Source organism: Onychostoma macrolepis, chromosome 07, assembly GCF_012432095.1.
Source record: "Onychostoma macrolepis isolate SWU-2019 chromosome 07, ASM1243209v1, whole genome shotgun sequence".
Lineage (NCBI taxonomy): Eukaryota > Metazoa > Chordata > Actinopteri > Cypriniformes > Cyprinidae > Onychostoma > Onychostoma macrolepis.
Window position 1 is genome coordinate 39,116,935 of NC_081161.1, and position 25,377 is coordinate 39,142,311.

Sequence of the window (25,377 nt, forward strand, 5' to 3'; positions counted from 1 at the left end):
TTATTGTTTATTTAGTACTGACCTGAATAAGATATTTCACATAAAAGATGTTTACATATAGTCCACAAGAGAAAATAGTTGAATTAAAAAAAAAAAAAAAAAAAAGATCCCATTCAAAAGTTTACATATATTTGATTTTTAATACTGTGTTGTTACCCGAATGATCCACAGCTGTGTTTTATTTATATTTATTATTTTTTTTTAGTGATAGTTGTTCATGAGTCCCTTGTTTGTCCTGAACAGTTAAACTGCCTGCTGTTCTTCAGAAACATGTAAACATCTTTTATGTGAAATATCTTATTCAGGCCAGTACTAAATAAACAATAACATGCAAATATGAACCCTCTTATTTTGGTAAAATAATTAACATTTTACAGATTCTGCAAGGTATATGTAAATATCTGATTCCAACTCATGGCTCTCCGTCATCGGTGGGCTCGGGCTGATGCTCCGTACCGCTGGGAGTTGGTGGGCTGGGCTCTGGGTCTGGAGTGGATCTGGCGAGATCATCCTCGGAAGAGACGGTGAGGGGTGATCCGTTTCTCACCAGAATCCACTCCACGAAGGCGGCGAAATCCTCTCGAGGACCATCCTCGGACGACAGCGCTCTGCACGAGGTGTTCAGACTTGCATTGTAGAATGAGCAGAGCGTGCCGTCCGGGTAGCTGGTGGCATTAGCTTTCATCAGGAATAGACTGGTGTGGTCCTCGAGAGATCTCTCCCCCTGCTCCAGCAGAAGGAGAAGGAATTCGGGCCGAACGAAGGGATCCATGGGGCACAACAAAAAACAAAAACACTGGGTAAAACACGGAAACAAAACGGAGGGAAAAATACGGAGGTTACTGTTCTTGGTCGGTCTTTCTGTCACAGCTCACAGGGGAGCACGGGAACCAGGAACGAAGAGACGAGGAATTCACAACACGGGAGTTTAATACCAAAATAGGGACACAGATCACAGGCAGGGTAGACACTTAAAGACCAACAAACACTAACTGAAAGGACTGGGGTTTATAGAGACAAGACAATCAATGAACTAAGGAGACACACCTGGAATCAAATTAAACAATCAAGGGGAGACAGAAACTGGGTCACATGGCACACATGGGGAGCAAAACACACACAAGACAGTCCAGGGGCGTGACAATAGTGTAGCATGATGTATAGATAAATCATATAAGATAGTGTCTTAACTTTAAAACATAGCCTAAAACCCTTAAATCCCTTAAAAAAATCTCCCTTTGCTCAGCTGCACATGCGATTGTGAATCAAATTTTATATTGTTATTGTTTTATTATTATTGTGTTGTTGGAATTTTTTTTAAAAAGCTTTAATTGCGAGTCATGTCCTTAATGCACAGACTATATTTTTGACACGTTTTGTTCGATCCATTGATATGGTTATTACATAGGCTATTGCAATTTCGAGAGTTGGCTAAATCTTTCATTTGTGGATGTTACTCCGAATAGGAATATAATGTATGTGGCATTTGGTTCTCTTAGCAGCATGATAAACAAAACTTATATTCAAATTCTGAATGGATAATATATGACAGAAAGCTCCCTTTATAGCAATAAAAAACTGTCACCCATCTAGTTCATCATGATCTCACAAAGTTAAGTTATAATCAACAAATCTCTCTACACTGCCAGTGAATCTCTATTTACATAGAGATTCGCGAGCGTGCAGAACAAAACTCTGGCGATTTGAGCGGTGATTCTAACATAGCCTACATATAAGTCATAATATAACATATAACACAAAAGTCGACAGATTATCGACAGACTATCTTTTTAAATATGTTTTAATATAGAACTTGATCAATTTAAGTAATAATACAGGTTGTTATTGTTTTGGTGAATGTCTGTTTATAAGATCATAAAAAAGTGTGCACCCCTATGAAAACGAAATGCCCCCCCCCCATTGAAGATTTTCTGGCGACGGCCCTGTTCCAACTGTATTGATATTTACCTGTTTGTGGAAAGGTAACTTGTGAAGAACTTCGAGTCTTTTGCTTTACCACCTGTGCTTTTATGGTGGTTGTTAGTAGCTGTTGAAGTTACAAAACAGATTTTAATATCATTATTGTACAAATAAATGCACAGGCATTTGCATATCTGCAAATATAATCCACACTGGATAAATTGCATATACTAGGCTATATGCTGTTGCATAATATCACACAACATACACAAACATTCCTGATATGTAGCAGACTTTGTTCAGATTAATATCTAAGAGAAAACATGGGAGGAGCTACTGCATGGCCTACCTGCAGGTGGACTTCTGTGAAAGAAAAACTAGCCCGATAAACAACATTCTGGAATTATTTAATCTCTTTAAGAAACAGGATATTTATTGAGACATTCAAAGATGGATGTGAGCACAGCTGACACTCAGTAAAAGGTATGTGACGGAAATGTAACTGAGATTTACCTAAAATCATTTCTAATTTATTGGTCTGGTACAGCAGGGTGTGTTTAGGATAAGCTGGACTAAACCATTTTAAAGCATGACTTCAGTACCAAAGTTTTATCAAAAGTATGGTATTTGTGTGTACTGTCATTTAGTGTGTGTTGTCATTGTAATACATAAATTTAAGGCAACTACATGAGATGCAGAAAGACTGAATGTATATCAGTTGGCTCTCGCTAACATTTGCTCAACATGGCAGTGAACTGAACAGTTTTGCATAAAGCAACATCTCGTATCCATCTCATCACGGACATTTCTATTGAATTGTTTTATAATACCATCAAACGTTTCTTAATTTGAACAGCTGTGCATCTGGCAGACACCTTTATGCAAATGGAAACTGAACCTATGACCTTACCGTTGCTAGCACCATGCTTTACCAGTTTAGCACCTGTGGGAAACTTGAGAGCATCTAATTAGGGGACAGATTTCATGTTGTGAAATGAAATATGTGTTCTGACTTTATCCTGAAAAGGAAGAAGAGCAATGGCAGAATCTTTACTAACATCACCGAAACATAAACGAAGGAGGAGACACAGTATGGAAGAACCTCCAAGTAAGTCAAAATAATAAAATAACGAATGCATAAAGGAAGTGAGAGGGTTTTGTTTCTATTTCATGTAACCATATTCCTTGTATGTGCAATCTGAGATGCTGGCATAGGCTCCAAAACCCCGCAACCTGATTTCTTGTATGTTATGTTTGAAGACCTGAAGCTGGTTGCAAAAATGCTTTGTTTTTGGAAAGCCCTTAATTAATTTAAAATACAGAGCTTTCTTAGCTTAAGGGTTTGTTGTAACAAGGTTTGTTCTTTTCAGACCTATCAAGTGGTTCTATGGCTGAGGAGCTTCAGTGTTCAGTGTGTCTGGATGTGTTCACTGATCCAGTCAGCACTCCATGTGGACACAACTTCTGTAAGAGCTGCCTGAACCAGTGCTGGAACAACAGTCAGGAGTGCAAATGTCCATTCTGTAATGAAACATTCAGTAAAAGACCCGACCTCAAGATCAACACAGCACTTAGACAGGTTGTACAACTCTTTCAGGAAAAGCTCACTCTGAGTAAAACTGAAGTTCTCTGTGACATCTGTGATGAAAGAAAGCTGAAAGCCCTGAAGTCCTGTCTGGTGTGTCAGACCTCTTACTGTGAAACTCATCTGGAGCCTCATCAGAGAGTCCTGAGCTTCAGGAAACACAAACTAATGGACCCTGTGAAGAATATGAAGGACTATATTTGTCAGAAACACGAGAGACCTCTGGAGCTGTTCTGTAGAGATGATCAGACACGTGTGTGTGTGTTTTGCACTGATGGAGACCACAAGACTCACAACACTGTTCCTCTAGAGGAGGAGAGTGAAGAGAAGAAGGCACAAGCAATATAATAAACTTACTTCAATGATATGGTTTTAGATATTTCAACAAGATCTTTTGTTAGAAGAAGTAAAAACAATGTTGATGTGTTTATGTGCCTGTCTGTCTCAGGCTCAGCTGATGAAACCACAGAAAGACGTGCAGCAGATGATCCAGGACAGAATCAGGAAGATTCAAGACATCAATCACTCAGCAGAACTCAGAAAAGTGAGTTGAAGATGTTCGATATTTGAAGGACAATGTTTTGTCTCATAAATAAAGCATATTAATTAAAATAAAACTGTATTTTTCAGAAAAGCACAGAGCGAGAGAAAGCAGCCAGTGTTGAACTCTTCAGTGATCTGATGCGCTCCATTGAGAGATGTCAGGCTGAGCTGCTGGAGATGATGGAGGAGAAGCAGAAAGCAGCAGAGAAACAGGATGAAAAGCTCATTCAAGAGCTGCAGCAGGAAATCACTGAGCTCAAGATGAGAAACACTGAGCTGGATCATCTCTTACACACCGAGGATCACCTCCAGCTCCTACAGGTCAGTGTCTCTCTGTCTGCTCACATCACAGGACAACACTCACACTCCTCATGCTGAGGGATTTCTCCTCTCCTGCTGTACTGTAGATTGATCCATCCCTGTGCAGCCCTCCACACACCAGGAACTGGCCTGAGATCAGTATGAACACTGATGTGAGTGTGGTGACTCTGAGGAGAGCTCTGACTCAGTTGCATGAAACTCTAGACGAGAAACTCAGTCAATATGGTAAGTGAAACAAACTGTCAGAAGTGTGTTTCTTGAAAACGGAAAGATTCTTAGCTCTCAAGAGTCAAGATGTCAAATATGTGGCCAGTTTTTATGCGTTGCATTACATCATTGATATGTTTTATCCTCACCACCCTGTAAAGCCATCACAAACTCAAAAATCACCCGTCTCTCGTTCAGTGAAGAGTTGCATTGATTTTAGTCCAGCCCATTTAAAAGTTCCTTCACAGTCTGTACTTAGAGTATTAGCCTATTTACACTTGTCATTTCATGCATTATTTTAAAATTGGATATTCTTAAATCGGTTATTCGATTTGCTTAAACTATTCCATTTACACTTGATCACATAAACATGTGAAAATACATTGCAGAAGTGCTGTGGTATAGCCATAACCCCTTTTCATCTTTATTTTTTGTTGTTTTGGGAGGAGTAAAATTTGCTTATGTGGCCTCAACAACCAGATGCATTTGGGTCATTCCATGTCAAATCAACTACATTTCAGAAATTTCCCTGGCGCAAATTTTTGATTTTGTCAACATGTATGGTGACGAAAGCCAAAATATTAAATGTCAAAGATCCTGAGTAATACACTATTTTGTAGAGAGGGGTCAAAATGACAGTTTTAACCTGAGATTCAGAGCCAAATTACAGGGCATAAAAATTACTGTAGAAAGATTGCAATGCCATTATTTTATTTCTACACAGAGATTGGTATGTCTATTAGTAAAATCTGTTGTAGCAATCTTTGTTGCAGTATATGCCAATGGTGACCATTGAAAAATTGGAAAAAGCACTTTCAAGTGCCTGTAACTCAAGAGGTATTAAAGATATCTTAATGCCCTTTTAGTTAACAAACTTTCCTTTTGGCATCTTCATTTTTAAGGCCCTATTATGGTTCAGTTCCAGAGACATTGGAATTTAAATATGGCTCCAGGAGTAAATCTTTAAATTGTACTGCATTCAGCTGATACTTTTTTCTTTTAAAGATGAGTGTCTGAAGAACAAATAATGTTGAAACTAGAACTCGTTTCCCTCTATCAAAATTATTGCATAGAACATACCTGCCTGGGTGCCATAAATATTCTTTTTCCAAAGCTTGCATGCTTGTAACTCAAGAAGTATTAAAAATATCTCAATATTATTTTATATTCTAGTTTTTAATAAACTTCTTTTGTAGTCCTCATTTTTAAGGCCTTATATGGTTCAATCCCAGAGATATGGGGAGCCCAATTTTCAATGTTTGGAATCCAAATGTTAGAGTGGCATTACATGCTGCTTTGCTAAAGTTATAGGGCATCCGATTGCATCACAATGATGATGCAGTGTTTTTCAATGTCATTTAAGTTTAACCAATAGAAGGTGGATCTCAGGTATGGTGGGCGGGTATAGTGGGTCGGTGCAATGTGATCTCATGATAATTTGTATGTATTTTACATAAAATGTGGTTCTACAAAACGTATATTTACTTATCTTTTTACAGAAACTAAAACGTATAACACAATGTATAAAATGAATAAATATGGACATATTTTCAGCATTTTAACATACAATACTGACGTATTGATGACACTTAAAATGTAAATTATTTAAATATATGAACAACTTTACAGACTTACAAATGAATCCTTATGAATATTAAAATCACGGCATTCATTTTATTATTATTGTTTTATTATTCAGTTGTCATATCAGTGACATTATGTTTTCAATTGCATTATTAAATTAAGTTTACTCATTTACTTAGTATGAAATGATAACATTTTGTTCTGATCTGTGTGATTTCTGCTGCCAACTCGTTTCGAAGGTTATACAATGTTCAACAAGACTACACTTTAAACCGTTAAAAAGAAAAACATTTCTGCAATGGTTTAACCATTACTTATCATGTAATATGTACTTTCTTTGTCATGGGACACAAAAGGGTGTTTTCTTCGATGTGCTGTGACTGACAATAGAACCATAAAATATGCAACATAATTACAAAAGTAATCAATTTTATTTGTGCATTGTAATCCCAATCTTCAGAATCCATACGACTGCAAGGAACAGACCCAAACTCAAGCCTTTATTCAGGGATCTTGTCCTGTAGGTGGGGGAAACCAATCTGAGGAAGCTCATGATTTCTATCATGGATTTACATGTGATGGTCATGCTTTGCAACTCTTTTGACCATTAATCTTGGTTACTTGCCCTAAAATTGACAATCTCCTTCCTGAGTTGGGATTATCATAGTGTTCTTTTGTGTCAATGTTGCAAGCTGTTCTGTAAAAGAGTTGGTTGGTTAGGCTTGCTTCAGACTGGCTGGCGCTAGGATCTGATTAACGAACATCCTGTTGTCTTGGGCCTCTTTGTGGAATTTGGCTTCTCGTGTTTCAATGTTCTGATCGAATCTTAAATTGTCTGATTAGCTCTGATACCCTACAACTGGTACAGTAAAGAACATCATCAGAGACAAACACGTCTCAAAGAAAACATCTCTGGTACACACAGCTATGTAAATAACTAATAATCTTGTTTGTCTCTACAGTTTTGTGGAGGATGCAGCAGCATGCAGGTAATGTGTCTGTTCATAAACATACAAGATTTTTCTATTGCAAAGATGTGATTCATATTCTCTGATTTCTCTCACAGTGGTTGTGACTCTGGATCCTGATACAGCTTATCCAAATCTCATCCTGTCTGATGATAGGAAGCAAGTGAGACATGGAGACATTAATCATGACTTCCCAGATAACCCAGAGAGGTTTGATAATGGTGCCTGTGTCCTGGGAAAAGAGGGATTGTCCTCAGGAAGGTTTTATTTTGAGGTGCAGGTAATGGGAAAGACTGGCTGGATTTTAGGAGTGGCCAGAGAATCTATTAACAGGAAGGGAAAGATCACAGTGAGTCCTCAGAATGGATACTGGACTGTGGGTCTGTGGAATGGGAATGAATATTGGGCCTGTGCTGATCCCTGTATCCAATTGTCTCTGAGAGTGAAACCACAGAAGGTGGGGGTGTTTGTGGATTATGAGGAGGGTCTGGTCTCTTTTTATGATGTGGAGTCCAAATCTCATATCTACTCCTTCACTGGTCAGTCTTTCATTGAGAAACTCTATCCTTTCTTCAGTCCATTTCCTAATGATAGAGGTAAAAATTCAGCACCGATGATCATCTCACCTGTTAATTACAATGAATGATTTTAAACCCAAGTTATGAAATACACAATGAAAATGAAGAATTGTAGATATACAAATCTTAAGAGTGTATATATATATATATATAATTTTATATATTTTTTTTAAATAATATTGTAAAATAATAAAAAGTCATATTGCATTTTTCCATTGCAGCTTTGCAGATCTGCTGTGAGCTATCTATATTATATTGTAAAATTTTACATAAAATAAAAAGGTAAACATTTGCTCAGTTTAAGCTTGTCCTATACATTTATGCAGAATAACTGTATCACTAAGTGCACTCATAAATGACAAAAAATTACTGCTTGTAATGATTGAGTCCACTGAAGGCGAGCGTAGTGAGAACCCAAGTGCAGTTTATTTACAAAGTGTAATTCAAACATCCAAACATAATTCAAACAAAGACAGACTTGACTTGACTTGACTTGACTTGACATGAACAGACTTAACTCACCAACAGCAGATTACAACTTCTGGAGTGGAGCGGAGGTGGAACTGGGGGAGGGATGGAGGGCCAGGCCCTTGAAGGGGAACAGGACCTGGAGCAGGGAGCCATGGTGAAGCAGGCAGAGCAGGCAATTCATGGACGGCCTCCGTGGCCGTGACAGGACAGACAGTGAATTCATGAGCGGCCTCTGTGACAGGACAGACAGTGAGTTCATGAACGGCCTCTGCGGCCATGTTGAAACAGGACGAGAGTTCATAGATGGCCTTCGTGGCCGGTTCAGGGCAGGACAATAGTTCATAGGCTGTGACATGAGCAGACGAAAGTTCCTTATTGGCCTTCTCGGCCGGAACAGACAGTTCACGGAAATCGTCTCTGGGCGCTACCACCGCACAAGGAACTGAGGCAACTACCGCCATCTCGGGAGGTTCTGCAGCCTGTGCTGCCATCTCTGTAGAGACTGCAGCGGACACCATGGCCTCTGGGAGCACAGCAGTGGGCACTGCTACCTCGAGAGGTTCCGCAGCATAAGCAGCCACCTCTGGAGATGTTGTAGCTGGCGCCGCCACCTCTAGCAAATGGTGGCCATTTTCCAAAGAGACTCTTGAGTGGCGGCCATCTTTAAACGAAGCTCTTGAATTCCCCCCACATGGGAAGTGCTGCAGACAGGGGAATGAGTTCCTGAGCAGGAGGACTAGAGTGATTAGGTTTGGGTATACCAGCTGCGCGTGCAGACACCAGTGGTCTATCCCTCACACTAGATACCAGACTGGGATACCGAGGGACTGACCTTGAATATCTGGGTGCAACAGACAGGGAGTGACAGGACTCTGGATGAATAGATGAGACTTGACGGGACTCTGGACGATCAGGTGTGACGTGACGAGACTCTGGACGATCAGCTGTGACGTGACGAGACTCTGGACAATCAGCTGTGACGTGACGTGACTCTGGCAGATCAGCTGTGACGTGGCGTGACTCTGGCAGATCAGCTGTGACGTGTCGAGACTCTGGATGAACAGTTGTGACATGACGTGACTCCGGCAGATCAGCTGTGACGTAACTCGACTCTGGCAGATCAGCTGTGACGTGACTCTGCGTATATGCGTTTTGAGGCAGATTTTCCTGATAAGGCCGAAATGAGCTTGAATTATTCTGCCATTTTTGATCGTACAGATAAGAGCAATACACCATTTGAATCTGTAAGGGGTCTACTTTTATTTGTATACACTCATAATAACAACTAAACTTTGTGCTTTTGAAGAATAAAGAAAACAAACAGGGTGCGCTCTTTGTCTTCTCTGTCTCCGCAAACTGCTTTTTGAAACATGTCACTAAAATGAACTATAACTCAGCAAATACTTCACACAGAGACACGAGAAATATATCTATAGAAAGCTTGAGATGTCTACTGTTAAATGAAGTAAAACAAATATGTTTTACCGAAAACAAATATTCTGTGATAAAGTAATCCGTATGAAACCAAGGACATGTCCAGTTTTTCCATCTGGTCTCATTATCTCTAATTAGGTCACGCCCAAGCACTGCTCGCGCTATTGTTATTACAAATCTCCACACGCGACATGCGGCATGTAAACGCCCACACCACCGTAAACAAAGCAGCAATGCGTTCATCTCGGATACTTTTCAGTTTTGGAAGAACACGCTGTGAGGAATAAGCCTTGTATTTACCTCAGAAACGCGCTGAGAGGAAAAAGCCTTGTATTTACCGCCAGAAGACGCACTGAGAGGAAAAAGCTTTGTTTACCTCACAAACCGAACGTGAGCGCAGCTGGAGCCGGCGGAGGAGGAGATCTTTTATACTGAGTAAGTAATGTTTCTTATTGGCATTCGATAATGTGTTGTTGTGACAAAGTTGAACGCATTTACTAAGTGAACTTGTCCCAAACTATAACTCCAGAATAAAATGTGTGAAATCGAGTGCAACATTTTGAAATATGATAGGCAACCTTTCATTGCATTTAAATGTTGCACGACGTGAGGATAGTTATACAGGTGCTGGTCATGTAATTAGAATATCATCAAAAAGTTGATTTATTTCACTAATTCCATTCAAAAAGTGAAACTTGTATATTATATTCATTCATTACACAAAGACTGATATATTTCAAATGGTTATTTCTTTTAATTTTGATGATTATAACTGACAACTAAGGAAAATCCCAAATTCAGTATCTCAGAAAATTAGAATATTACTTAAGACCAAGAAAGGATTTTTAGAAATATGAACATGAAAAGTATGAGCATGTACAGCACTCAATACTTAGTTGGGGCTCCTTTTGCCTGAATTACTGCAGCAATGCGGCGTGGCATGGAGTCGATCAGTCTGTGGCACTGCTCAGGTGTTATGAGAGCCCAGGTTGCTCTGATAGTGGCCTTCAGCTCTTCTGCATTGTTGGGTCTGGCATATCGCATCTTCCTCTTCACAATACCCCATAGATTTTCTATGGGGTTAAGGTCAGGTGAGTTTGCTGGCCAATTAAGAACAGGGATACCATGGTCCTTAAACCAGATACTGGTTGCTTTGGCACTGTGTGCAGGTGCCAAGTCCTGTTGGAAAATGAAATCTGCATCTCCATAAAGTTGGTCAGCAGCAGGAAGCATGAAGTGCTCTAAAACTTCCTGGTATACGGCTGCGTTGACCTTGGACCTCAGAAAACACAGTGGACCAACACCAGCAGATGACATGGCACCCCAAACCATCACTGACTGTGGAAACTTTACACTGGACCTCAAGCAACGTGGATTGTGTGCCTCTCCTCTCTTTCTCCAGACTCTGGGACCCTGATTTCCAAAGGAAATGCAAAATTTACTTTCATCAGAGAACATAACTTTGGACCACTCAGCAGCAGTCCAGTCCTTTTTGTCTTTAGCCCAGGCGAGATGCTGTCTGTTGTTCAAGAGTGGCTTGACACAAGAAATGCGACAGCTGAAACCCATGTCTTGCATATGTCTGTGCGTAGTGGTTCTTGAAGCACTGACTCCAGCTGCAGTCCGCTCTTTGTGAATCTCCCCCACATTTTTAATGGCTTTTGTTCCACAATCTTCTCCAGGGTGCGGTTATCCCTATTGCTTGTACACTTTTTTCTACCACATCTTTTCCTTCCCTTCACCTCTCTATTAATGTGCTTGGACACAGAGCTCTGTGAACAGCCAGCTTCTTTTGCAATGACCTTTTGTGTGTTGCCATCCTTGTGCAACGTGTCAATGGTTGTCTGTTGGACAACTGTCAAGTCAGCAGTCTTCCCCATGATTGTGTAACTTTTTGATGATATTCTAATTATATGACCAGCACCTGTATGTTCTATAAACAATGATATAAAAGTAATGTCTAAGAAAGTTCAGACCAATGTTTACTGTGAAGTAGCCTACTCTGTTTGCAAACACCTGCTCAAACATGTTTATAATAAGCTTAACAATAATTTAGTTTCTCAGTTATAAAATGTTGTTTTTGTATTGTATGATAATACATGCAAAGCATGTGTGCATCTATGTTATAAAATCACGTGGGCAATATTGGTGATTGCTAATGTAATAATAGTTGCTCGTGATAAGCCTATCAACATGCTCACTAATTTATTTATTTTATTTTATTGTGTGTGTGTGTATGTGGGGGTGCTTTATTTATTTATTTTGAATAGTAACAATATGTAGGCCTATATATTATAATAAATATAATGTCTGTTTTGTCTTTTCTCATGCAGTTTCTGCTGTCCCCCATTTTCCTGGGTTCCAGTTTCCTGCCATTGTTTTGGATATTTTGGATATTGCACCCATGATGTCTTGACTCTTCTGTTGTTTATTTGTTTGTTTGTTCCTAATAAACTGTTTAACTGCACTCGCAAGTGAATCTCAAGTTATTGTATGTGATAGTTATATGTATACACATTTCTTTTTTCCTCACATTCTTTCTTGTAACTCTTCTCTCTCAGTCACATACCTGACTCAATGGCTCATTATGGAGCTCATTATGCTCATTATTTGTCTTCTCAGGTGTGAGTCACAGCATTATCCAGGATAGTTCACGCCCTCTCGCATAGACCCTTTCTACTCAAAAGTGACTTAGAAAATGTAAATCAATATATCGTTTTCTCTGAATGAGTGAGTTAGATTATTTTCAGATCATTTTGAAGCAAATATTCCAGGCTACAAGATCCAGTTCTCAAAAGTCTTGTGAACAAATGTTCTGTATGTGTTTTATGGCCTTATTTCAGTTACTTTAAAATTTTAGTTTTTTTCTAACCACGCATAAACGTTGTTTTCTCAAAAACACAATCACGTACGTACATGCTGCTCACATATTATTGTAGCCCAGTTTGTGATGAATACAGTGTTTTTAGACTTTAGCCATTAAAATGTTTATAAGCAACTGAAAAAAGCACAAATATCAGAGCATGTCAAAACTTCTCCGGGGCCCCAAAACACCCTCAGACCCCAGAGGGTTAATTAGTCCCCAACCCTGTGTTATTAATTATCTCATTTCCCCAAGTATTCTTAAGTCCTGTGTTCGGTCTTATGTTGTCATTGCGATTGTCATGTATGTGAATGTCTGTAGATGTCAGTGCAATTTCTGTAATGTTAATAAAGTCTGTTGCTCCGAAGCTCCTACGTCTCCGCATTTTCCTGGCTCCCACGACTACGTGACAAAAGTAAGCAAATAAAAGGTATTTTGTTTTTGTTGTTTAATGACTAACATACAATAATACAATCTATAAAACTACAAAGTCAGTGAGAGCTTCAGCGAAAATGCAACTAATGAACAACAGTCTTCAAAAACGCTATCTCTAAATAATAATAATAATATTAATAACCATCATCATTCTGAGACACATTTGAACACAGCTGATATTGACTCACTGGTTATGGAAAATTGTGTTTCTAATATTAGTTGCCTGGTTTAGTAGAGTGTATGTCTAATTCAAAAGAACTGGGCAATACCAAATTACAGCACAAGTTAAATGCTATTAGTTTGTTTACTAAGAAATGTATTGAAAGTGTTTTATTTAGTTTGATAATCAAGCACAGTTTCTTGTTTTATTATCATTAAAACACAAAACTCTGGAAACAGGAAGTAATAACTACAGACAGAGCATAGTGTAAACTGCACATCTTAAATTAGATAAGAAAATTCCATCAATCAAATATGTTAATTATGTTGGCCATTTGTGAATTTCTGGCCTTAATATATTAACTGAATTCATTATAAATAGTAAAAATATGTAGTTGGATATTATATAGCCTATATAATATTATAAGGAGATTGGCTTTGATTACATGATTTGAAAAAAAAAAACCTGAGGGCAACAAAGTAGGGGGCAGATTTCATGGTGTGAAATTAAATATGTTTTGACATTTTTCTAAAAAGGAAGAAGAGTAATGGCAGAATCTTTACCACCAATGCAAACAAACAGGATCCAGAGTATGACTATACCTCAATGTAAGTCAATAACCCCCTAAAAATCAAAGAAAACTCAAAAATTACATTTTCTCTATATATCAAATATTCCAGTCGCTGAATTTGATTTGCTGAGCAGAATTCCAAGACCATGCATTAATAATGGTCTTTAGGGATTTTTCAGGGATTTTCAGTAGGTGGCAGCAAGTAATCATCAGTTTAGTCAACAGATTTGTCCATTAGCAAAAGTTCTGCGCAGAACCGATAACCAATGATCTCAGCAAGGTACAAACGGTTTAGAAATGCTGTTTGCCTTTGCTTATGTACATTACTAAACTATTACAAGAAGAGTAACTACAGCTGCCAACTCTTGTCTATGTTAAATGGAGACATTTGGCATCTCAAACAAGTCTATTCACTTCACATCAAAAAGGCAGCTGTTCCATGACAGTTAAGCTAAAAATAAAGATGTCATCTAAAAGTTGCAGTTGTCCGTTTGAGTGTAAATGTGCATCTTTGATCAACTTTTTCCACTTTTGATGTTATTTCTAGCAATAAGTTAGTACTGTATCATACTAATTAAATATTTGTTTAGTTATCACCAAAACTTGCTCTATTTTGTTGTAGATCATTAATATTCTGCTGCCCAAGAAGCCTATATGAAATCAGTTTTGGGAGGTAGGCTACTTTTGAGCACAAATGCCACAGCTCTTCTGTGGCTTTGTTTAGAACAATTTTCGTTGGCAAAGCAAAAGAAGAAAAATAACTAGCTATATTGTATCTAAAATATATGTTACTTAATATTAACATAATATTTAGGAACATTAGTGCTCTATTTAACAAGTGCAGATGTGAACAGCAAGTGATATATTTTCATCATTGAACTTCAAGAAACACAAACTGATGGACCCTGTGGAGAATAAAAGGGACTATATATGCCAGAAACACCAGAGACCTCTGGAGCTGTTCTGTAGAGATGATCAGACGTATGTGTGTGTGTTCTGCACTGATGGAGACCACAAGACTCACAACACTGTTTCTCTAGAGGAGGAGAGTAAAGCGAAGAAAGCATCAGATACTGACAACATTAAAACTTACTTTAATTACCTGGTTTTAATGGGGACATCCAGATGCCCATTTTCCACAAGTTGGTATGATTCTTTCAGGTCTTCATGAAAAGTCTATAACATACTTTGGTTAAAATTTCTCAATGGTAGTGTAGGGAGTTAAATTATTTCCTTTATGAAAATAACTCCTCGTGAAGCCAAAACTTAGAAACTCTTACAATGCAAATGTCATGCCGCAAGACAATAAACTCTCTAATCAGACAAGAAGATCTGAGAGAAAGACCATTTGGTCCACTCACCCATCCTTCCACCCTGGGCTCATGGTACTGGTCACTGAAAGAACTCAAGTTGCTACTCTTACATAAATATTTACTATATCTTAAGAATTAATGATCTTAACCCTTTCATGTTTGGTATCATTTTAAAGGTCTCGATGGGTAAACTGGTCTCAATTTCACAGTAGTCACTTATATTATGGGAAATACTGGAAACTTAAGTGAATTCTGTACCTCTGTTGTGGGCAGTCTCCTTTCAAAACCTGATAAACATTGCTCTACAGGTGTGACCATTTGGGGCACGAGAACAGCTCCTACTGAGGCTTCTCATCCCCCATACACAGATCTAATCTGTTTTGGGACAGAGAATAAATGTTTATGGGCCTTTTGTTCTGGTAGTATTTAAGGGAAATATTGTTATATTTGACTTATTCTGATCTCCTCTGAAATAATTTTTTCCAGTAGATTAGAGTTGTAGTCTAGTGTTTCCACAAATCTGCGTCCAGGATACTTAAGTACCAATGTTCACGGAATTTTCGGCGATTCCGTGATGCCACCACAGATTCGAAGGTTAATTAAGTCCGTGAACATTACACGGAATTCTGTGAGATCATGTTGAATGAAGCGGGGGCTCGTCATTAGGGATCTTCTGATTTCTGTCTGTCACTGACTTAACAAGTTACAGTTTTCGTGATTATAGAAAAAATACACTTTTTATTATGTGCTAGCAGGGTGCAGCCTATTTAAAGGTATTATAGTCACCCTGTATCCTCTGAGTAAGATCAACTGGCGAGTTTGTGCCGTGCGTTCGCAGTTGGCCAGTGAATTGCTAAGCGATACTAGGTCGCTAATGAACGAAGAATTGAAAGTATGGGATTTTCGGAATAATCAAATATCTAAGTTAATGTACAATCGATATCTGTGATCAGTTTAATTATAAATATTATCTAAGTTTAATGATCACTTGAAATTGGAGTCAGATCAAGCACGGAGCTAGACTAAAATTGAAACTAAATCTAGATAAACTCAGAGGCGCAAGTAAAAGACCGAACACGCATTAAACCTTCGACCAGGCCGCTGGATTCCGTTGTTTGGACTAGCGGGTGGATCCTTACAGTAGTGTAAAACAACTCTCTTTTTACCTTGTTAAAAACAGCTCTGTTCACAGCGACTTGTTTCCATGCATATCCCTTTAAATGATAATGAGCTACTGCTCACCCCGCCCCTCTCTTCCATTCTTGCATTAAAGTCACCATTCTTATTCAGTCAGTTATAACTGCTCAAAAACAATTTAAAATATATTTGTAAATGACTTATTAGTCATTAACAAATATAAACCCTCTACAAAGGCAACATTAAAGGTGCGCTAAGCAATATTTGAAAAAACGCTTTCTACCACAGTGTCAGTGTAAAGGGGTCAACGAGATGTGAGGCGTGCGGATCCAATTGCAAAGCTTTACAAGCTTTACCAATTGCATAGACATGGTCATAATAGGCAGGGTCAAACAACGGCAAACAGGTATATATGAAGGGCAAGGCAAGAGAAGTATCCTAAACAATCGTTTCAATCGTGGGCTAACAATATCCAGAGGGCTAAGACAAAAGAGGTAATCAGTAAACAAAGCAATGGTCCGAGCTGGGGCAAACAGATCCAAAAGGCAGGGCAAGGGTTAATCCAGGGAACACGGGCTAGAATAAGAACACAGGAAAACAGGCAAGGCAAGAGTAGGAAAACTATCAAAGGCTCTGTAGAGTAGCTAAAGCTAAGGCAGCGATAGGTGCATACAATACTCGGCAGTGAGCGAGAGAAAGTCCATGGCTTATGTAGAGTGTGTGATTGGTGATAGCTGTGTGATCAGTGCCTTCAGCTGTGTATGTGCAATCAGTGTAATCAGCTGTGTATGTGTCATCAGTGCAATGGATGATGGGAAATGGAGTCCAGTGTGATGTGTGCTGTGAGAGTCAATGTGGTGAGCGAGTGACCTCTGGTGGTGAGTGAAAGGAAGTTCATAGACCGGATTCGTGACAGTCAGACTATGTCCCAAAACACACTTTCAGCCAATCAGCAGTAAGGGGCGTTGTCTTTTAATGATAGAGAAGAGAGTGCTCAATTTGAGTGCACAGGACGGACATTAGCAGATCGACTATAGATAGAGAGAAATTAAAGATAAAATAGAAAATATCAGAGGAACAAAACATTAAAAAGAAGGGCTACGATCTGGCAAGAGGTAGGACCTGCGTAAATATTGGAGCAGCTTTCCAGCGGTGGAGAGAACTTGGTGAGTAACGTTGATTTTGCTTTATTTCACACAACTTATCTGTTGGTTTTGTTTGAATATGTTTGTGTGTCAACTTCGCTTGTTTCTGCGATTGTCCTTAATTCCTTATGCCAGGGTTGTGTAAGCACATGTGAGGCAGAGATATCAAAACAGGGGCAAGGACATGTTGGTTTATGGGCGTGTTTTTTTTGGTGCTTTCAAATATCAACATCGTTTGGCAAAAATCGTTTAGTGCACCTTTAATGTAGTGTAGTGGACCATATGAACTTTGTGTCTCTAAGTTATAAATAGAGTGAGACATCAGTTTACTGTCGGGGTTTTGTCTGTCGAGCTGCATCCAGACAGCATCACTGAGTATACTGAGTTCTACAGTATTTTGTCTTCCCACGCAGCTCGCATCCTGTGTGGACACGGTGTGAGACTGTCCACTTTAGCCGCACTGGTCATGGAACTTGTTAACTAGCACATTAGGAAAGGTGATTTGCAAAGATTCTTAAAAAAAACTTACACTTACTTGTGGAGGTGAAGCTAGATCACGAACAGTTACCGATCCATTCTTCAGAAACAACTTTTTAGCAAAACCTCCTTTGTACTGGCCCTCGTTTACAAAGCAGTCTGGTGTAAAATTAATTGCGCAAACAAAATGCATTTAAGTAGATCAGGGTGCGCATTCCCTTCAAAAACAAAAGTAATCCACTGCGTCTTCAGTGGCTCAGATATCTGGGGTAAATGATGGCTGCTATGCCCATTATTGCATCCAAGAACAAAACACCTCAATCGCTTAGGAGTCATTCTCAAAACAATGGCAGACTGTTGACAGCTCACTGAAGGCGGGTCTATGCTGAAACGTCAACAGATGTGGGAGGGGCATGGCAAAGTTACATCACTTTGCCAAGAATCTGTGAACGGATTGTCTCTTCGGAATACACACGAACTCGGAATTATGAAGAAATAGGCCGTTTCTCAATACCAAGTATGCAAAGTTCGGACTTGCGTCCTCGGTAATTCAGACTTCGCAAGGATGGGAGAACACAAGTCCGGTAATTCTGCAAATGGAACAGCAGCGTACTTGATAACGTCAGTCAGCTCGCCTATGTTATCTACACTGTATTACAATACGACGAAATATGATATCAAAGACCACTGTCTCTTTTTGTTTTCATGTAATCATATTAATAGCCCCAAAAATGTAGCTCAGGGAACGCACATACATTACAGTCAGGGCCGTTTCTAGCCAATTTGACGCCCTGGGCGAAATCCCTATGTTCTTTTCAGACACCAGTTTCTTGTTACATTCAAATTGGTTGTCATAGTAACGATACTAATTTGTGGAGATTGAGTTCCACAAATCTGAATGCATTATTTGTAAATTGACTTAAAATAAACATTTTGCACAATTTATTATCTGTAATATCATTGTGTTCCCACTAGATGCCTGTATAGCCTTATGTAACAATCCCTAGTAGCTAAGACATTGCACATAATTTACACATAAATCACACATAAATTAATTTTATTACATTTGGATTTGGATACATGTTTATATACTATCAATGGCTACTTTTTGTCTTCATCTGTTTTTTGTTCAATTGTTTTGTTGTTGTTGCTTGAAACATTGATTTAAAGTGTCAGTTATTGCATTATTTCAGTCAAACCTATAAAACCCTTTGTTGCCCCAAACTACATATAAAAGCCTGATCAGTGGCATAAAAGTAATCAATACAGCTACTTAATCCTTTGCTACTCATTAACACGTGAACGTCCCCTTTAAATAACGTGACGCTCTGCCCTCTATGTGTCTGACGCTTCTCACATTAAGTGCTGTGTTAAAAGTGTATGAATTGATAAGCATTTGGACACCTCCATAAGGATGTATTAAACTCGACAAAGCAGTTTAATAAAGGATGTATTGATCTCGTGAATTAACTAATTTTACTATACCAATATTTTTTAATTGGCTGTTAAAGTTTATATGGGAATATTACATGACACGCTGATCCTTTAACAATGCATTGGCGCAAAAATGCACACCTTTTGGACAAATCTGGCTTTTGGACAAATCTCGCAACACGATTTATCAACTGCCACAAATACTGCCTAAACAAAATACTGATTTTGTGCACTTTATTTACTTTACCAATATTTTAAATTGGCCTTTGAACTTAGCTTTATTGCATGGCAAAAAAAAAAAAGCGTTACCATGCCAAAGCACTGACAGAGCCCATTGATCTAATGGCGTTGATGAGCGCTCCAAATGTAAGCATGCAACGATCAGGCAGCAATTGACAGCGCTCTGATCCAATGGCATATAGGCATCGTCAAATTGACAGTACTCTAGCCCAATGATGTTGGAAATCCAGTGGGGGCGGCAGTCATATTTCAGGGTGACCGTGCCACTCTTTTATCACAACCCTGCTAAAATGTAGTACCAGTACGTGCGCTCATTGGCGCCCCTTCAGCTGGTGGCGCCCTAGGCGACCGCCTAGCTTGCCTATGCCTAGAAACGGTACTGATTACAGTCAAACGAAATATTATATCAAACAGCATTGCTTCTTTTCTGTTTCATTTCAAATATTAATAGCCACAAAAATGTGGTTCATGCAACGCGTACACACATTACAATAAAACGAAATGATATCACACACCGCTGCCTTTTCATTTTCTTCAAAATATAAAACAATCCTTTTTTTGTTTTCATTTTAAAAATATAAAACATTAATATGTGGTTTAGGTAATATGTGCACATATACTCTGATTCACTGTATGTATAATAAAATGAAATATGGCAAGCACAACTCTGCCTTTTTCATTAAATGTCAGTTTTAATGAACAATAATAGCCATTATAAAAGTATAAAGTATAAGACAAAAGCAAACAATTCGGTCACATTAACAAAGTAAGCGCTGTATTATGATTAATAAATAAATAATTTATGAAACATAACTTTGTGCTCAGCCAAAACGATATGACCTGGAAGAAATAATAGATACATGAGACCAAAGATTGCCTGTTAGATTTACCCAAAACAAATTTTACCTCATGTTTAACCAATACAGAGACATCAGAGCCAGCGGCAAATGTCAGAAAGACTAGCACTGAGTGCCCAGTGATCGCGTGGAGCTCACGTCTCCGAAATCGGCGAAACAATTTTTCAAATAGGCGCTATCTTTATAAATAAACAGAAGATTTGAGTTTTAAACAACTACAGGTCCCACTTTATATTAGGTGGCCTTAACTACTATGTACTTACATTTAAATTAATAATTTGGTACAATGCACTTATTGTGTACATACATGTTTTTACATTGTACTTATATTTTTAAAAAATACCTATATGTAATTACATCTGTAATTAATTTCTGTAATTACATTTATAATTACACTGTCGACCCATCCCTTACACCTTAACCCACCCTTAAACCTACCCATAACACCAAACCTGTCCCTAACCTTACCCGTATCCCACCTCAGTAGCAGCAATAGTGTTTTGCAATACAATATGAAGACAATAAGTACATTGTACTTATTTTTTGATGTAAATACATAGTAGTTAAGGCCACCTAATATAAAGTGTGTACCAACTACATTCTCGCCTGAAATACTCTTAGAACGGCTTTTCATGACACAATAACAGTAATATTTTGAAAATTTTGCTATATATATAAAATTAACGCTCGCTGATTGGTGCGAAACGCATTCTGGGATACCTGGCTACCTCAAGTTTGCACAAGTCACCTCTGGATGCATCCTTGATAAAGGGGGCGGAACAAGAACACATCCGGGGATTTGAACTGTACTTGGCTCGATGTGAACTTTGAATTGGAACAGTACTTGGGCGACGACTGATGACGTTTCACAAGTCCACAAGAACACAAGTACAGACAAGAACGCATATTGAGAAACGGCCATAGTCTTTTAATCCAAATGACAAAGGGAAAGTGTGAAACAACGCTTCCAACACAACATTACCTTAAGACAGGACATTGAACTAACAAAACAAGGGGCTATAAGTACTAAACTAAATGAGGACTAATGAGATAATCAAATGATAACAGGTGAACACAAAGAAGGTAATTAACTAATAATGATAACAGGAAACAAACCAAACAGGAACTAAACAGGAACATACATGTAACACTTATGATTTATGGCGATTTTTAAAAAAGCACTGGGTGGATTTTTATCATTATAGGGTGGTTGTGTACACACACCGCCAACACACATTTCAGTTCAAACAACATGTAAAAGTGAATTTTGCATCCGATGACCCCTTTAAAAATTCCAACAAGATCTTAGAAGATGCAAAATCTATGTTGAGTAATAAAATGCGTCTGTGTGTTCCTGTCTGTCTATAGACTCAGCTGATGAGGACACAGAAAGATGTGTAGCAGATGATCCAGGACAGACTTACCAAGATTCAAGAAATCAAATACACAGCAAAACTCAGAAAAGTGAATTGAAGATGTTTAATATTCAATTGATGATGTTTTGATTTGCCTTTTAAATAATAAAAAAAAATGATTGAAATAAAACTGTTTTTCAGAAAAGCACAGAGCAAGAGAAAGCAGCCAATGTTGAGCTCTTCAGCGATCTGATGCGCTCCATTGAGAGATGTCAGGCTGAGCTGCTGGAGATGATGGAGGAGAAGCAGAAAGCAGCAGAGAAACAGGATGAAAAGCTCATTCAAGAGCTGCAGCAGGAAATCACTGAGCTCAAGATGAGAAACACTGAGCTGGATCATCTCTTACACACCGAGGATCACCTCCAGCTCCTACAGGTCAGTGTCTCTCTGTCTGCTCACATCACAGGACAACACTCACACTCCTCATGCTGAGGGATTTCTCCTCTCTCCTGCTGTAGATTGATCCATCCCTGTGCAGTCCTCTACACACCAGGAACTGGCCTGAGATCAGTATGAACACTGATGTGAGTGTGGAGACTCTGAGGAGAGCTGCAGGAAACTCTAGATGAGAAACTCAGTCAAACTGGTAGGTCTGGTGAATATCTTTATATTGTGAAGATGTGATTCATATTCTCTGATCTCTCTCTCTCAGTGGATGTGACTCTGGTTCCTGATACAGCTCATCCAATTCTCATCCTATCTGATGATAAGAAACAAGTGAGTCACAGGGACATTAAACAAGAGCTTCCAAACAATCCAGAGAGGTTTGATCACTATTCTGGTGTCCTGGGAAAAGATGGATTCTCCTCAGGGAGATTTTATTTTGAAGTGCAGCTTAAGGGAAAGAGTTAGTGGGATTTAGGAGTGGCCGGAGAATCTATTAACAGGAAGGGAAAGATCAGAGTGAGTCCTCAGGATGGATTCTGGGCTGAATATTGGGCTTGTGCTGATCCCTGTGTTAATCTCTCTTTGAGAGTGAAGCCGCAGAAGGTGGGGGTGTTTGTGGATTATGAGGAGGGTGGTCTCCTTCTATGATGTGAAGTCTAGATCTCGTATCTACTCTTTCACTGGTCAGTCTTTCACTGAAAAACTCTATCCTTTACTTAGCCCATGCCCCACTGATCATTGCACCTGTTAATTACAAATGAATTAATTGACACCCCAGATATGAAATTAAGCAGTAAAAAAAAAATAGTTATTGTAATAGACATTACATGGATTTGCTGCTGCTCTCCTTATCATCATTTTAAGGCATTTGTGCTTGTATTAGTGTTTGTGTTTGCATTAATTATATTAACTTTTTTCATTTGTTTTGCAAATCAGCCATTGTTGCAAGTCGCAAATGTTACAGAACATTTATTTATATATATATACACAGTGGGTACGGAAAGTATTCAGACCCCCTGAAATTTTTCACTCTTTGTTATATTGCAGCCATTTGCTAAAATCATTTAAGTTCATTTTTTTCCTCATTGATGTACACACAGCACCCCATATTGAAAAACACAGAATTGTTGACATTTTTGCAGATTTATTAAAAAAGAAAAACTGAAATATCACATGGTCCTAAGTATTCAGACCCTTTGCTGTGACACTCATATATTTAACTCAGGTGCTGTCCATTTCTTCTGATCATTCTTGAGATGGTTCTACACCTTCATTTGAGTCAGCTGTGTTTGATTATACTGATTGGACTTGATTAGGAAAGCCACACACCTGTCTATATAAGACCTTACAGCTCACAGTGCATGTCAGAGCAAATGAGAATCATGAGGTCAAAGGAACTGCCTGAACAGATCTGGCCAAGGTTACAAAAAAATTTCTGCTGCACTTAAGGTTCCTAAGAGCACAGTGGCCTCCATAATCCTTAAATGGAAGACGTTTGGGACGATCAGAACCCTTTCTAGAGCTGGCCGTCCGGCCAAACTGAGCTATCGGGGGAGAAGAGCCTTGGTGAGAGAGGTAAAGAAGAACCCAAAGACCACTGTGGCTGAGCTCCAGAGATGCAGTCGGGAGATGGGAGAAAGTTGTAGAAAGTCAACCATCACTGCAGCCCTCCACCAGTCGGGGCTTTATGGCAGAGTGGCTCGACGGAAGCCTCTCCTCAGTGCAAGACACATGAAAGCCCGCATGGAGTTTGCTAAAAAACACCTGAATAAGATTCTCTGGTCTGATGAGACCAAGATAGAACTTTTTGGCCTTAATTCTAAGCGGTATGTGTGGAGAAAACCAGGCACTGCTCATCACCTGTCCAATACAGTCCCAACAGTGAAGCATGGTGGTGGCAGCATCATGCTGTGGGGTGTTTTTCAGCTGCAGGGACAGGACGACTGGTTGCAATCGAGGGAAAGATGAATGCGGCCAAGTACAGGGATATCCTGGATGAAAACCTTCTCCAGAGTGCTCAGGACCTCAGACTGGGCCAAGGTTTACCTTCCAACAAGACAATGACCCTAAGCACACAGCTAAAATAACGAAGGAGTGGCTTCACAACAACTCCGTGACTGTTCTTGAATGGCCCAGCCAGAGCCCTGACTTAAACCCAATTGAGCATCTCTGGAGAGACCTAAAATGGCTGTCCACCAACGTTTACCATCCAACTTGACAGAACTGGAGAGGATCTGCAAGGAGGAATGGCAGAGGATCCCCAAATCCAGGTGTGAAAAACTTGTTGCATCTTTCCCAAAAAGACTCATGGCTGTATTAGATCAAAAGGGTGCTTCTACTAAATACTGAGCAAAGGGTCTGAATACTTAGGACCATGTGATATTTCAGTTTTTCTTTTTTAATAAATCTGCAAAAATGTCAACAATTCTGTGTTTTTCTGTCAATATGGGGTGCTGTGTGTACATTAATGAGGAAAAAAAAATGAACTTAAATGATTTTAGCAAATGGCTGCAATATAACAAAGAGTGAAAAATTTAAGGGGGTCTGAATACTTTCCGTATTCACTGTATATATATATATATATATATATATATTATCCAGATGCAAATATATATTTAAATATGTTTAGTTTTGATTATCTGTTTGATAATTTGGAGAAATTCTGCCATATAGAGACTGAATGCAGTTTTAAAATGTGTCTTTGATTTATGAATAAATTAGCCATAAAAGGTCCTTTTCCATTAATTAATATTAAAAAAGAAAAGGTTACACTTCAGGACTAATGTATGTGTGCCTTACGGCTGTGTTGATCTTATTACAAAAACACTTTTTGGAAATCATACAGAAAATAATAAAACAGGATTTTTAATGAATCTCAAAATTTAACTGCTGAACTTACAGTTACTTACATCTATGTTAAGCTTTCACTATGCAGTTCTGCAATATCTAAGTAGGCCATAATATGAGCACTTCACTGCTATATAATCTTTTTTCCTAAACACAGTATCTATGTGCAGGTTAAGAGTACCATCTGCTTGACTCATCTCATCTCCTCTGTCACTGTGTCTTCTCTGTTCTGGCTATTGACAAACAGAGATGTGGCTGTCCTGCCCCAGGGTCCTGTCCCACACACACACACACACACACACACATACCATAAAGCAAAATATCCTGTGACAGGAGAGGAAGACTCTGTCTCTGTGGGCAACACAGAAGGTCCAGCCATGCTGACACTGAGTGAGAGAGACAGACAAATCTCTAACAGACTGTTCCTGACACAAGAATTATTGTTATACAGCTGTGTTACAACAGAGAAGTGTGTGCATGCTAAA

At 38.8% G+C, this 25,377-nt stretch overlaps 1 protein-coding gene and 1 pseudogene across 2 annotated transcripts; both read left to right on the forward strand.

Annotated features, from left to right (window-relative positions):
- The first annotated feature begins 2,581 nt into the window (after positions 1 to 2,581).
- Positions 2,582 to 7,774, forward strand: LOC131543813 (E3 ubiquitin-protein ligase TRIM39-like). Of its 2 annotated transcripts, XM_058781618.1 has the most exons (8): positions 2,582 to 3,028; positions 3,291 to 3,838; positions 3,954 to 4,049; positions 4,202 to 4,369; positions 4,456 to 4,594; positions 5,350 to 5,361; positions 7,123 to 7,149; positions 7,227 to 7,774. In XM_058781618.1, exons 1-8 carry the CDS (start codon positions 2,959 to 2,961, stop codon positions 7,772 to 7,774), a joined length of 1,608 nt encoding a protein of 535 aa, XP_058637601.1. In that variant the 5' UTR covers positions 2,582 to 2,958. The 2 variants fall into 2 exon arrangements, with proteins under 2 accessions (XP_058637601.1, XP_058637600.1); XM_058781617.1 differs by lacking the exon at positions 5,350 to 5,361 and having other exon boundaries at positions 4,136 to 4,369.
- A 2,028-nt stretch (positions 7,775 to 9,802) lies between these two features.
- Positions 9,803 to 22,796, forward strand: LOC131543874 (E3 ubiquitin-protein ligase TRIM39-like; annotated as a pseudogene).
- Positions 22,797 to 25,377: the final 2,581 nt, after the last annotated feature.